We start from the raw sequence: 12,849 nt of genomic DNA, 5'->3' as shown, positions 1-12,849 counted from the left end.
ATCAAATAAAGACCATTCCAATTGAATGACAATTTCCAACCATGATAATATCAGCTATTTCGCCTTTTTCACTATCTTGTGACTGCCCAGGCTATTTTCAATTCTTGACATAAGTGTTAAGCAATGCTACTAAGGAAAGAGGCCAAGTTCAAGTCTTTTGTATAAGAGTATCGATTCTAGGTCTATTGTAATAATAAAGTTTTACGATTTCTTCACAGTATTGATGTCAATAGTAGAGGTAAGGCAAAGTCGGAAAGGAACTCGCAGCTATCTTTTCAACTATTCTTCAAAATTTAGCTTTGGTTTATGATTTTGTTTAGCAGCATAAAGAAGTGCCTCAACTTGCGAAGACTCATTAAAATAAGTAGGGAGCCAGGGTATTGTTACTGCTGGGATTATTTCAGCCATTTATGCAAATGTGAGAGAGTTATGCCGAATATTACAAACTAGAAAAGCGTTTACAAGGAGAGAAATAGTGGAAAAAAATTGTTGCAGTTTGTACTAGCTACAAAACTGGATTCGCTAAAAAAGAAAGAGTAATGGAAATTGCTGAATTATAAGGACCATTCCAAGATCCAAGCTAGTCTACCAATGATAAGGCTGCGAGGAAATTTATGTGCAGTGCACACGGCAATATTAGTGGTTAAATAAACTTTTTGTAGAATACGTGAAAACTTGGTGAAAAAATAAGAGACGTAACTGGTATTACACTAGAATAGTCGGGATGAAAGAAAATGAGAACTTTCTTTTTTTTTTACTACTAGATACCGTGGTTCTAGATCATCAAATCTTACAGAGTAGTAGAAGTTGTAGTGATGCTATGGCTTGTCATGGATATATTTTTATTCTAATATATTTAGAAAAAAATAATGTCAGGACTATGTGATAACATTCGTTGTCATATATGCTCTCCCATAGCTAAATAACGAAAAAAGATCTACGTGGGTTCAGTAAAACGGGCTCTATTTATAATCTAAGAAATACAATTTGCATGCAATATCACTTAGTACATACATGTATTCCACTTAGCATACTGTACACAATCTAAATCTTCTTGCTACAAATAATTGATTGTGTTGAATATCCTTTGTCTCACACTTTCTACTTCATTATCTCACCTACCCAACCACCAATGCCAGCACCTCTATTGCATTTTAAAAACTTAAAGACATGTGTCATCTCCTACGAAAACCTATTTTTATCACTTCCCTTAACGTTTTTCTAGGGGGGGAGGTTATAACCTACTATTATTACCCTCTGGCTTCTCCGTTCATCATTATCCGTTTTTGTTCATATACCGAGGAAAACTTTAGAAAAATTCCGTCTTTTTTTTTTTTTTTTTTAATCCTATTTTCTTCTGTTTGTTTGTTTTCAAACTAAGCCGACTTTGTAAACTATTTTTTTTCATATCTTATACGGATAATATACACAACCTGATTCCATCAGATCAGATATTAGCAATTAAAATCACTTCCTTGTATATAACATATTTTAAACTTTAACTACCAAACATTAAAAAAATACAAAGGTCTCTCTTAACATAATCGTTTCCTTATTTTAAGGTTCCATTATTTAAACCCCCTTCCAACAAACTATTACTTGTTGATATTTACACTATTACTTAACACTTACACAAACATTTACCTCCCCTTCTTTAAGCTCTTTTTTAATTTTTTTTTAAAAAGTATTGTGTTTTGTTATAGATATGTATAATCCATATCAACAGCAACAAGGTGGCGGTATGCCGCAACAATGGAACCAACCTCAAAATAGCTTCCAACAGCAACAGGGTGGGTACCCACAGCAACAACCACAGCCACAACAAATGCAAAACCAACAACAGTGGAATCAACAGATGCAAACAGGATATAACAATAATCCACAAATGCAAGGAGGGTTTAGTAATCAACAACAAATGCAACCAAATTACAATACTCAACAATCCATTAATACCAACTCTATGCAATCTGTTCAGCCTCAGAATAGGGACTATTACTCTCAAATGAACACTACAAATTATCAACAATCTCCTAATTACCAATCCCCTCAACCACAAATGCAACAACCATTCACTCAGCCTTTACAACCACAATTAACTCAAGGATTGTTACAACAACAACCACAACAGCAACAACAATTTACCCAACCTTTACAGCCTCAGCTAACTCAAGGCTTACAACAACAACAGTTTGGTCAGCCTTTACAACCTCAATTGACCCAGCCTTTACAACCTTTACAACCTCAACTAACACAAGGATTACAACCTTTACAACCACAATTAACTCAAGGTTTACAGCCTTTACAACCTCAATTGACACAAAAATTATTGCCCCAACAAACTGGGTTTTATGCTTCCCAATTTAGCCAACAAGGTGCCATTGAACCATTAAAACCAACCGCTACCGGGTTTGTAAATTCCTTTGCCAAGAAGGGTGTCAATACTGATTTAAAGATCCCACCAATTAGATTAACTTTTATTACTGCTCATGATCAAGCCAAGTTTGAAACATTGTTCAGATCTCAAGTGAAACAGGGCAACAACACTATCTCTGGTGAAGATTGTAGAAAGATTCTAATGAAATCAGGTTTGAAACCATCTCAATTGGCAAAAATTTGGACTTTATCAGATACAAACAAAGCTGGCCGTCTAATGTTTCCAGAATTTTGTTTAGCTATGCATTTAGTTAATGATGTTTTATTAGGTGGAACGATTCCTTATGATCTGGATACTAAGACTAAAAATGAAGTCTCTAGTTTTATTGATAGAATTAATGTCATGCTCGCTTCAAAAGCTGAGGAAGATTCAAAACCAAAGACTCCCTTTGATAATTTAATTAATGGATTACCAATAATGCAGCCACAACCAACCGGATCAATGCCATTAACAAGTTTCGGTATGCCAGTGCAATCTACTGGTGGTGGTTTCATGATGTCTCAATTAACTGGTGGAGCTTTAAACCCACAGTCTACCGGCTTTATGCCCAAGACCAGTTTTGGTATGCCAATGCAAATGACAGGTGGTCTTCAATCTCAAATAACCGGAGGTTTACTAAATCCTCAATCAACTGGGTTTATGCCACAGACATCCTTTGGTATGTCCATGCAAATGACAGGTGGACTAGCAAATCAAATTACTGGTGGTGCTCTTCAACCTCAATCCACTGGTATCTTTGGCAATAACTTCTTACCTCAAGCCACAGGTGGTATGAATCCACCAACTACTTTCATGCAATCTCAAGCTACCGGTTCAATGATAAATAATACTTTTCCAAATCAGCCACCAATCTCTTTTCCACAAGGAAATCAATTACAATCCCAATTGACCGGAAATATGAATAATAATATGGGAATGAATATCAATATGACAGGGAATATGAATAACAATATGAATAACAATATGACAGGGAATATGAATAACAATATGAATAATAATATGGGGATGAATAACAATATGACTGGAAATATGAATAATAATACTGGTGGTAATACCAACATCAATTCTCAGTCTCCTGTAATGCCATTACAACCAAGTGCTACTGGTGTTTTACCTTCAAGCAATTTCAACGCTACAAAACCTCTTACTGCACAAAAGACAGGGTTTGGTAATAATGAGCTTTATAACAAGGCTAATTTTGGTGGAACTACCCCAAAAGTTGAAGAGGACACTATTTCTGATGAAGAAAAATCCTTATTCTATAAGATTTTTCAAACTTATGATACTAAAAATACTGGTTTACTAGATTCTCCAACTGCTGTTGAAATCTTCAGAAAATCAGGATTGAACCGTGCAGATTTGGAACATATCTGGAACCTCTGTGACACAAATAATAGTGGCTCTTTAAACAAACAAGAATTTGCAGTTGGTATGCATTTAGTTTATGAAAAATTGAATGGTAAGACTTTACCAAATAGATTACCTCCAAGTTTGGTTCCTTCTACAAATAAGATATTAGACAACTTAAAAAATCAATTAATGAATACTGAACAAGAACAAAAACCACAATCAACAAGAATGAATGCATTAAATTACAAAAACAATGACGAACAAAATAGCTTACCAAACTTCCGTAATAGAAGAAGGACAACAACCGAAGATTTATCACAAACCAATACGACCAATAACAATGCACCTACACCAGCTAATAATCCTCCCCCACCTCCTCCACCGCCTCAAGCTGCCCAAGTCTCTCCTGCTTTACCCACTACTCCTGCCCCATCATCCTCTCTATCTCCTGCTCCATCTTCTCAACCTCAATCGTTAAAGGATAATGGATCTCCAGGCTTGAAAAGTGTTCCTCAACCAGCTCCTGTACAACCTATTGCTATTGAATCAGAGAGAACCAAAACTGAGAATTTGAAATCTGTTGATCGTATCAAGAGTGAGATCTTAAGTCTCCCCGTTACTTATTTAGTGCCATCGACTTCTCTTTCCTCAGATCTTCAAAATAGAATAGAAGAGATTGTTAAACGAATTCCAAACTTGTTTGCTGAAATATCTGACATTGAGAATGCCATTAGTGAATCAAAAATTAAATTATACCGCGCTAAAAACCCAACCTCTATTGTCGGTACTGGGCCTAAAGGTCAAATCACAGAAGAGGATAGAAAAAAGGCTAAAAGTAGAGCTGTACTAAAAAGTAGAATGGCAGCCCTAACAGGGAAGGGCTCAGCTTCTAGCGATTCATCAGAAGAAGATGAAAGACGTTACAATGCAGCTATTAACCAGATTAATTTGGAAGCACAAAAAAATATTGACATTATTAGCGATGTAAGAAGCTCCATTTCTGAAATTTGTGCATCCTTAGTATCCACATTAACAAATGGAAATATTGGTAAGAACAAGGCAGATTTTGAAAAATGGGAATTTGGTATTGGTTTAGAATCTGAAATTCACAACTTCATTGCTACTTTGAAATCCCAAAATAGCTTATTCGCGAAACCTTCTAATTTGCAGGATGGAAGAGCAGAACTCTTGAAACAACAAGCTCATAAAAAGATGGACCAAAGGCTGGCAGAATTGGGTATGACTACTAATAGCACCACAAGAACTGATAACCAATCACACTCTCTAGATAATGTTCGTGACATTACTAGACATGAAGCTCCAACTAGTACTTCACAACAATACGAAAGCAATACTGTACCATCTAATCTACAAGATAGTGATGAAGATGACGAAGAGGAGAGGAAATTACGGGAGGAGTTAGATAGAATAAAGTCCCAGAAGAAGAGTGCAAAAGAAAAAAGATTAGCTGAATTGCGTCGACAAGTTGAACAGGCTCAATCAGAAAGTGGTGAAGATAGCAATGACCCATTAAATAAAGAAATTCAAAGCACCACAACCCCTGTACATACTCAAAATAGGGTTGACACACCTGCAACTCATAATCAAATGATGATGCCGCCTTCAAATCCAGGTTATCATTCTAATGCATCAACACCAGTCACCCATCCGCCTCCAATGGCGTCTAATAGTGCTAATAACTATGCAAGTCCAAATGTTAATAAATCTACGAGCACCTCATACTTTGGTTCTCAGTCTTCGGGATCAAGTTTTAACAAACAAGCTGCTGAAGCTCAAAGAAGATCTCAACGTGGGCTAGACGATAGTGATAGTGAAAGTGACGGGTGGTCTGATGCCGAAGAAGAAACATCTAGTAATAAGGCTCCTTCTGCAACTACGTACGTCTCATCTTCTACTAGTGGCCAAATCCACAGTTCAAACACTCCAACGATCCCATCGAGTAGGCCAAGCACAAAAAATAATGTTACACCACTTAATTCCCCATCTATCCCAGTCTCATCTCCAATAGCACAAGTTAACTCTAATAACCCATCACCTGCTGCAACTATACCTAGCAACTCAAATGAACAGGTTGCACTCCCACCTATTCCTATTGCTCCACTATTACCGGAGGTTCATGAAGAAACAGTTACATCGCCTCCAATTCCAATAGCTCCACCTTTACCTGAAGTACATGATGAGAATATTACATCCCCTCCAATCCCAGTTGCACCTCCATTACCCCAAATTCAAAATGCTATCAACTCTGCTCCACCGATTCCGGTTGCTGCCCCTATTCCTCAAATACATGATACTGAGCCTGCATTGCCTGCTCCAATGGAACCACCTCTACCATCTTCTCACACTGAAATAAGCTCACCTTCTGGTATTCCTCCTCCCCCCCTCTTCAGCCCTTTCAAACGAAAGTACATATTTAGACGCTAATTACGATAATGATGATGTGCTATCAATTCCTGATTCTGTTGACTCTTTTGACAATTCATGTTTCGCTGAAGAGCATTCTGAACAGGCTGCTATCTCACTACCACCACCTCCTCCACCACCTCCCCCATCTGCACCTGGTGGAATCCCACCCCCTCCTCCTTTACCTGGTATGTAGACTAGAAGCATTCTGACCTGTTTAAGTAGAAACAATTTTATATAAATATCATTTTATATAGTGTGTCTACTATTGCCTCTAATTTTTTGACAGAATATTTAACAATTATATATCGCCCTGCTTAACTGCATTAATTGAATCATTATCAGGCCATAGAAAATGCAAAATAAAAATGGGAAAATTCTTCTAAAATTTGGGAATCTTCAAAGCTCATCATATGATTAATAAAGTATATATATAAATATAAAGTACCTAAGAAAAAATAAATCAAGTCTTACTTTAGGTACAGTATCTATAATTATAAAAAGAAATATTTAAGTAGATTATAATAACAATGCAACTACACCCAAAATACAAGCACCCAGATCAACCACATCTTTGGCAACACTATTTGCAGTTTTTAGTTCAACAGAAACAGATGGGAAAGTAGAGTTCGGAGTCTGTTCAATTATTGGAGAGCGACTAGTTTTTACAGATGTAGAAGTAGTTAATGTACTGGTGAAATATACTGTCTTGGTAGTAGGTTTAGTAGAAATACTATTAAAACTAGCTGAAGATATAGTAGATTCAATTCTAGTTGAAAATACTTCAGTACTGGCGGTAGAAGTTGAAGTTTTATCACTTTCACAAGATGTAATAGTTTTTAAAATAGTATCAACTTCAGTAATGTAAATAGTTTGGTTCCCTGCATATTGTGATGTCTCACTGATATGCCTTTGTCCAGAAGAGGTGCTAGTTCTAACAGTTGTGATATTAGGAACAAATTGTGAATTTGAGGTATGACAACCTTCTTCACATGATGTAATAGTTTCCCAAGCTGTAGATAAGTTTGTAGTGTAAGAAGTAGTAGCATTTGAAAAGTAAGTTGTCTTGGGAGTAGAAATAGTCAAAGAAGAAATGACTGAAGCTAAGGAGGAAGAACGAGTGCAACTATTTGAGCAGATAGTAATAGTTTCATTTCTAGTGGTTAAGCTTGTGTATGTGACGGTTGATGAGTTTCCAATTTCACTTTCAACATCAAAAGAATGAAAACCGGAAGAAGATCTCAATGAAGTAGCAGTAGTGGAGAATTGAGAAGCAGAAGCAGAAGCAGAAGCAGAAACAGAAGCAGAAACAGAAGCAGAAGCAGAAGCAGAAGCAGAAGCAGAAGCAGAAGCAGAAGCAGAAGCAGAAGCAGAAGCAGAAGCAGAAGCAGAAGCAGAAGCAGAATAATCTAGAGTAGACGACGGTGCTGTAGCTTCCGTGGTAAAAATTGAGGTTAGAGGGGAGTTAGTAAATGTTGAAGATGCAGAAGAACCAGGATATGGATCAGCTAAAGAAAAAGTAGAAGTAGAAGAAGTAGTTAAAGGAGAAGACTTATCAGCCCATGGAGTAACATCATTAAATGACCAGACATTTAAGATTTGAGTCTTTAATCTGGTTGTAAACCAAGGAACCCCAGTAATAATAAACTCGATTTCACTTAAAGGTACAGTTGAGAAATGGGTTGTATATGCAGCAGTTGGATGCAACATCATATCCATCATTGCTTTTGTGACAGCTGGAGGAACAGATTGGTCCGGAGATTCTTTTTGTAAAGACATATATTGGGCAATATTGTTACGAATATCAGTCATATACACTTGAAGAGCCAACATAGCGGCCCTTGTTGGGTCAACTGTAGCAGCATTAATCAGAACCGCAACAGTACTTGCTGTAGCGATTAAAGTAGCAATCTTCATAATTAGCGAATGGAGTTAAGGTTGTTAATGCTATTTTTTTTCTTGAAGATAAATAAATCCAGTGGTTCAAAGGTAAGGTAAATATTTGCAAGAGTGCTTTTATATGAATTGGTTTACAAATTATTTACTTATACAGCGTACCAAACTCCATTGATAAACTTAATTTTGCATTCTTAACAAATTGCCTGTAAGAAACTCAAAATAATACTTTATTACAATTTATATTAAAATTCATATCTAAGTTGTTCATATTTTAATAGCTTTGTACAAGTTACATTTATTGTTGCCTTTTCTTTTATTATGTTGATATAATACAAATCAATATTTTTTTGTCATCGGCGGATATCATATATTAATTTTCCTTTTCGTTTAAATCTCGCGCACCAAAAAGGGTTCAAAACGAATATTGATGTAAATTTAAGTATAGATGCCTATTCTTTGTTGAACGGCTGAATATTTCCTAAATTGGTATCTAACATTTAAGAATGTTAGAAATGACTGTATAAGAAATTTGGTAAGGTTCTAGCTAAATCAACAGATAATTGGCTTGGAACCCGAAATTATTAAATCTGATTTTTTTCATGTATTTAATGTTTACTATTATCGTTTGGTTTACAAAGTAGTATCGACAATACCCCACATATTCAAATTGTATAGCGGAGAGTTGGTAACATACACCTTTACCCCCAAATTTTACTGAAAAAAACATCCAACAATATTTTCACGATAATTTTGGAATGTCTTGAATAATATACTAGCCAATTGAATTTCTACAAGTAAAATTAGAGATACCTTATAGTGAACAAAAATTTGTTTATATATGATGATTTACTGATTGAAATTAAACTATTAAATTAATACTGTTTAATAAGTATAGGTTAAAATACTAGTTTCCAGAAAAATATTACCATGGATCTTTTGGCAATTATGTCCGTCTTACTACAATACTTCTATTAATGTTTATGAAACGAGTGTGATATTTTACTAACTTTTTAAAGTTGTTCATAAAACAATAACAAATGAATACTCAGTTATCATTAAAACTTATAGATATGCTATAAAAAAATGTCTTCATAGAATAGGTATCAGATAGGCGAGAAAACCGTGGTAAATTATTTAAGTTTATTTTTTCGTCTTAATTGAACTGTTATATTAAATCTATTTTTCGGATTCGAAACGTAATGCCATAGTTATTTGCATTTTTACAATAATATTCCAATACTAGCTTCATTAACATCTTCTCAGTATCCCCTTCCCTCAATATTTATTTCATTCTTTTAGAGGGAAATTTTCTGAATCATCCATTTCTGTTTTTCTGTTTTGAACATTCCACATTAAAGAATGTAGAGGTGGACTAGGAATACGAACAAATGGCTACTCTTTACAGCTTCCTTCCTCTTAGTAAGTATGACTTGTACATCACCTGTTCGAGCTTAATAAAATTGAAATTACAAACGATGTAAAATTATTTGACAGGTGTCTATTAAGGTTGTAATGAGTAGCACATGCTCTCCAAAACTTCCTGCCGCTCTTAATAATCTTAGTCCTCTTAGCTTCCAGAATTATGGACATGTGCCATGCTGCCAAAGAATACTTTTGCAAACGAGATCACGGCTTCCGTCAATTAAACGAACTGGATCGATCACCAGATCTCGGGGCTTCTGATCTGCTTAATTTGGCCTCGTTTACTATCGCCAAACTACATTCCTAAAACGGATCATCTAAGACACGAGATGCCAAGTGTAAATAGCAGAGTGTCAAAACAGGAAATTAGTTTCCGTGTCATCGTCGATCTTTTTATCCTGAAAAGGTTAACGCGGTTTTTCCATAGATCTAATGAACGCGAAATTTTAGTTTAAAAAAGATATCAGTTTCTAAAGTGGAATAGCTATTTCGTGTTAGATGGCTTAATTGTTCAGTAAGATCCAAAGATTAATATACGAGACAGTAAAGTAGTTCAAATATTTGCTAATCCATTTTCGAAAACTTAAGCTTCAATAATAACTGCTTACCTGTTAAATGAGTAAGCAAAACAAGAACAATGGTTGCGAGTTTAATTTGGGATGCCAGTTACATACGTCGTATAGAATTGTCTTAGAATCTAACTTACTGGATACAAAATCTAGAGACATAATTAATGTAAATCCTAATTTTGTGAGTAAATCATTGACAATATCACATACTTGCTTGCTTTTCTGCATTCCTTTGGGGATACTTTTTTTTGATTTAGCTTGCATACCCCACTTTTTAATAACAGAGCAGTACTTTATTCTAAATCAAAATTGAGCAATTAAAAAAACAAAAACAAAAAAATGCTCAGCAAAACATGCCTGCTTACAGTTGCGTAGTAACTTAACTCGATGTAAGAATTTATCATTGCTAATACATTTCCAAAATTCAAGTATAAAAAGATGTGGTATGCTTGTTTCATTTTGAAATATTAGTCTTTTCCTTTTTTATCTTATAATTTATAATATAATCATCTAACACATTATACCTAAACTCAAATAATTATGTCTTTCGCTAAAATTGCCGCCATTATTGCCGCCGCCGCCGCTATTGCCAAGGCTGATAGAGAAGCCGCCATGATTTCCATGGAAGTCTACATGAACGATATTGGTTCTCATATGAAAGACTACCTTTCTATGGAAAAGGCTCACCCAGAACAATCTATTCCACCTGGTGTTTTGTCTGCTTACGCTGCTAAGTTAACTGACAAGACTGACTCTTACACCAGTTTCTTTGCTGACATTGGTGATGAACAAATTCACTACATGATCACTGGTGTTCCATGGTACTCTACCAGATTAGCTCCAGCTATCTCTCAAGCTTTAGAAGCTGCTGGTTTAGGTGAAGCTGCTCCAGCTACCTCTTCTTCCAAGGCTGTTGAAACCACTTCTTCCAAGGCTGTTGAAACCACTTCTTCCAAGGCTGTTGAAACCACTTCTTCCAAGGCTGTTGAAACCACTTCTTCCAAGGCTGTTGAAACCTCTTCTTCCAAGGCTGTTGAAACCTCTTCTTCCAAGGCTGTTGAAACCTCTTCTTCCAAGGCTGTTGAAACCTCTTCTTCCAAGGCTGTTGAAACCTCTTCTTCCAAGGCTGTTAGAAACCTCTTCTTACCAAGGCTGCTGAAACCTCTTCCAAGACTGAAGAATCTTCCAAGACCACTGAAGCCACTACCAAGGTTGAATCTACTACTGCTACTCCAGATGCTAAGACCACCCAAACTACTGTTGATGCTATCTCTCAAATCACTGATGGTCAAATTCAAGCTACCGTTGAACAACAAACTGAAAACGGTGCTGTTAGAGCTGCTGCCGGTTTAGGTGCTGGTGTCATCGCTGCTGCTGCTTTATTGTTATAAGCTAATCAACTTACATAAATTCTTTTCTTTATTTATTTTTAGGTTATAGGATAGTTATACAATTATTAAAATATCATTAGTGTTAAAAAATATTTTTTCTATGAAATAAAAATAGGAAGTTCATAATTTTTTGATTGAATACTATATCATAATTACTTTTTGGAAGAAAAGTAATACAAATTTATACTTCTGAGACACATTTTGTAAAATTGTGTCACAAAATCAATATTCTTTTCCATAGGTGATAGTGCTTTACTTGCCTCTAAATTAGGAAGAAATTAAATTTTTTTTCAATTATACGACACTTCTATTTTAGTCCATGAAGTTACAAATTTAAAAACTGGATGAATAGCTATTCCATAAAATAGCTATAATTTAAAGATCATATAATCAAAGTAATTTAAGCTTTTCCTTCTGTTGTAACTGTGATTTTTGGTTTTTATTAAAACATTGTTTTTTAGTTCAAGATTAATTCTGAAATAGTTAGCTTTAAGTGGTTAATGCATCATGTTTAACATGGAGCCCTTATCTTACATTAAAATCTAACAAAAATGTTTTTGTTTTTGTTCTTTTACTTCAACTAATTATTAAAAAAATCTTCTAAGCATGATGGCATTAAATATTAATATCAGCGTGAAATTAACCTACTCTATCCAAAAAAATTCTTTAACCTTATTCAAAATTAATAATTCATTAAATAATAAATGTATTCAATAACTTTTAATTATACTTCTTGTGCTGTTTCATTTTTTTTGAATTTTATAAAAGTGCTTTCTTATAATGCAATAAGAAAAAATAATATATTTTATTTCTTAGTTTATATATTGACAAAAGTTTCTTTATCACTTATACTTATAAACTAAATATAACACTGAACTATATTTACTGAATGGTTGAAGTTAAAGGATAAATGTTTTTACTATTGCCATTTTTATGTGAATTATCCTTAAAATTATAAAAAGAAGTTGAATCCTATTTTTGGTAATAACCTAAGAAGTTTTCTTTTTCTCATTATTTTCACCACTGCAACAATTAATTCCTACTTATTCTCTCATCTTTGTATTAACCGGGTCTATTATATTCAACTATTTTTCCTTAGTTATAAATAATATGCCTTACCTTTATACAAAATAAAGTATTTAAATATATACTTTAGTAATTAAGTTTTCTTATTAGATATATACGTGATATTAAATTGATATCGATATGGTTCGCCTTTTATTTTAAAAAAAATATTGTTCTAATTTATACTTTACTCACTTACAATTATATTTGCTATGCCAAAAAAACCTACTACACTTAGTTTTGTTAGTAAAAATATTGTATATTTACCTTCAAAAGTAAACGCATAGTATATTTT

The 12,849-nt window shown here is 34.4% G+C and overlaps 3 protein-coding genes across 3 annotated transcripts; 2 read left to right on the top strand and 1 right to left on the bottom strand.

Annotated features, from left to right (window-relative positions):
- Positions 1-1,705: 1,705 nt before the first annotated feature.
- On the top strand, positions 1,706-6,229 carry PAN1 (actin cytoskeleton-regulatory complex protein PAN1; the record flags this gene model as incomplete). Its single annotated transcript, XM_004182652.1, has 1 exon — positions 1,706-6,229. One exon carries the CDS (start codon positions 1,706-1,708, stop codon positions 6,227-6,229), a length of 4,524 nt encoding a protein of 1,507 aa, XP_004182700.1.
- Positions 6,230-6,727: 498 nt separating this feature from the next.
- On the bottom strand, positions 6,728-8,125 carry TBLA0J01850 (SRP1/TIP1 family protein; the record flags this gene model as incomplete). Its single annotated transcript, XM_004182651.1, has 1 exon — positions 6,728-8,125. The coding sequence occupies one exon, from the start codon at positions 8,123-8,125 to the stop codon at positions 6,728-6,730; it is 1,398 nt and encodes a 465-aa protein (XP_004182699.1).
- Positions 8,126-10,638: 2,513 nt separating this feature from the next.
- TBLA0J01845 (uncharacterized protein) lies at positions 10,639-11,451 on the top strand (the record flags this gene model as incomplete). Its single annotated transcript, XM_004182650.1, has 1 exon — positions 10,639-11,451. One exon carries the CDS (start codon positions 10,639-10,641, stop codon positions 11,449-11,451), a length of 813 nt encoding a protein of 270 aa, XP_004182698.1.
- Between the last annotated feature and the right edge of the window lie 1,398 nt (positions 11,452-12,849).

This window comes from Henningerozyma blattae, chromosome 10 (assembly GCF_000315915.1).
Source record: "Henningerozyma blattae CBS 6284 chromosome 10, complete genome".
Lineage (NCBI taxonomy): Eukaryota > Fungi > Ascomycota > Saccharomycetes > Saccharomycetales > Saccharomycetaceae > Henningerozyma > Henningerozyma blattae.
The sequence above is the reverse complement of the archived record's forward strand: the minus strand, read 5'-3'. Positions and strand labels throughout refer to the sequence as shown.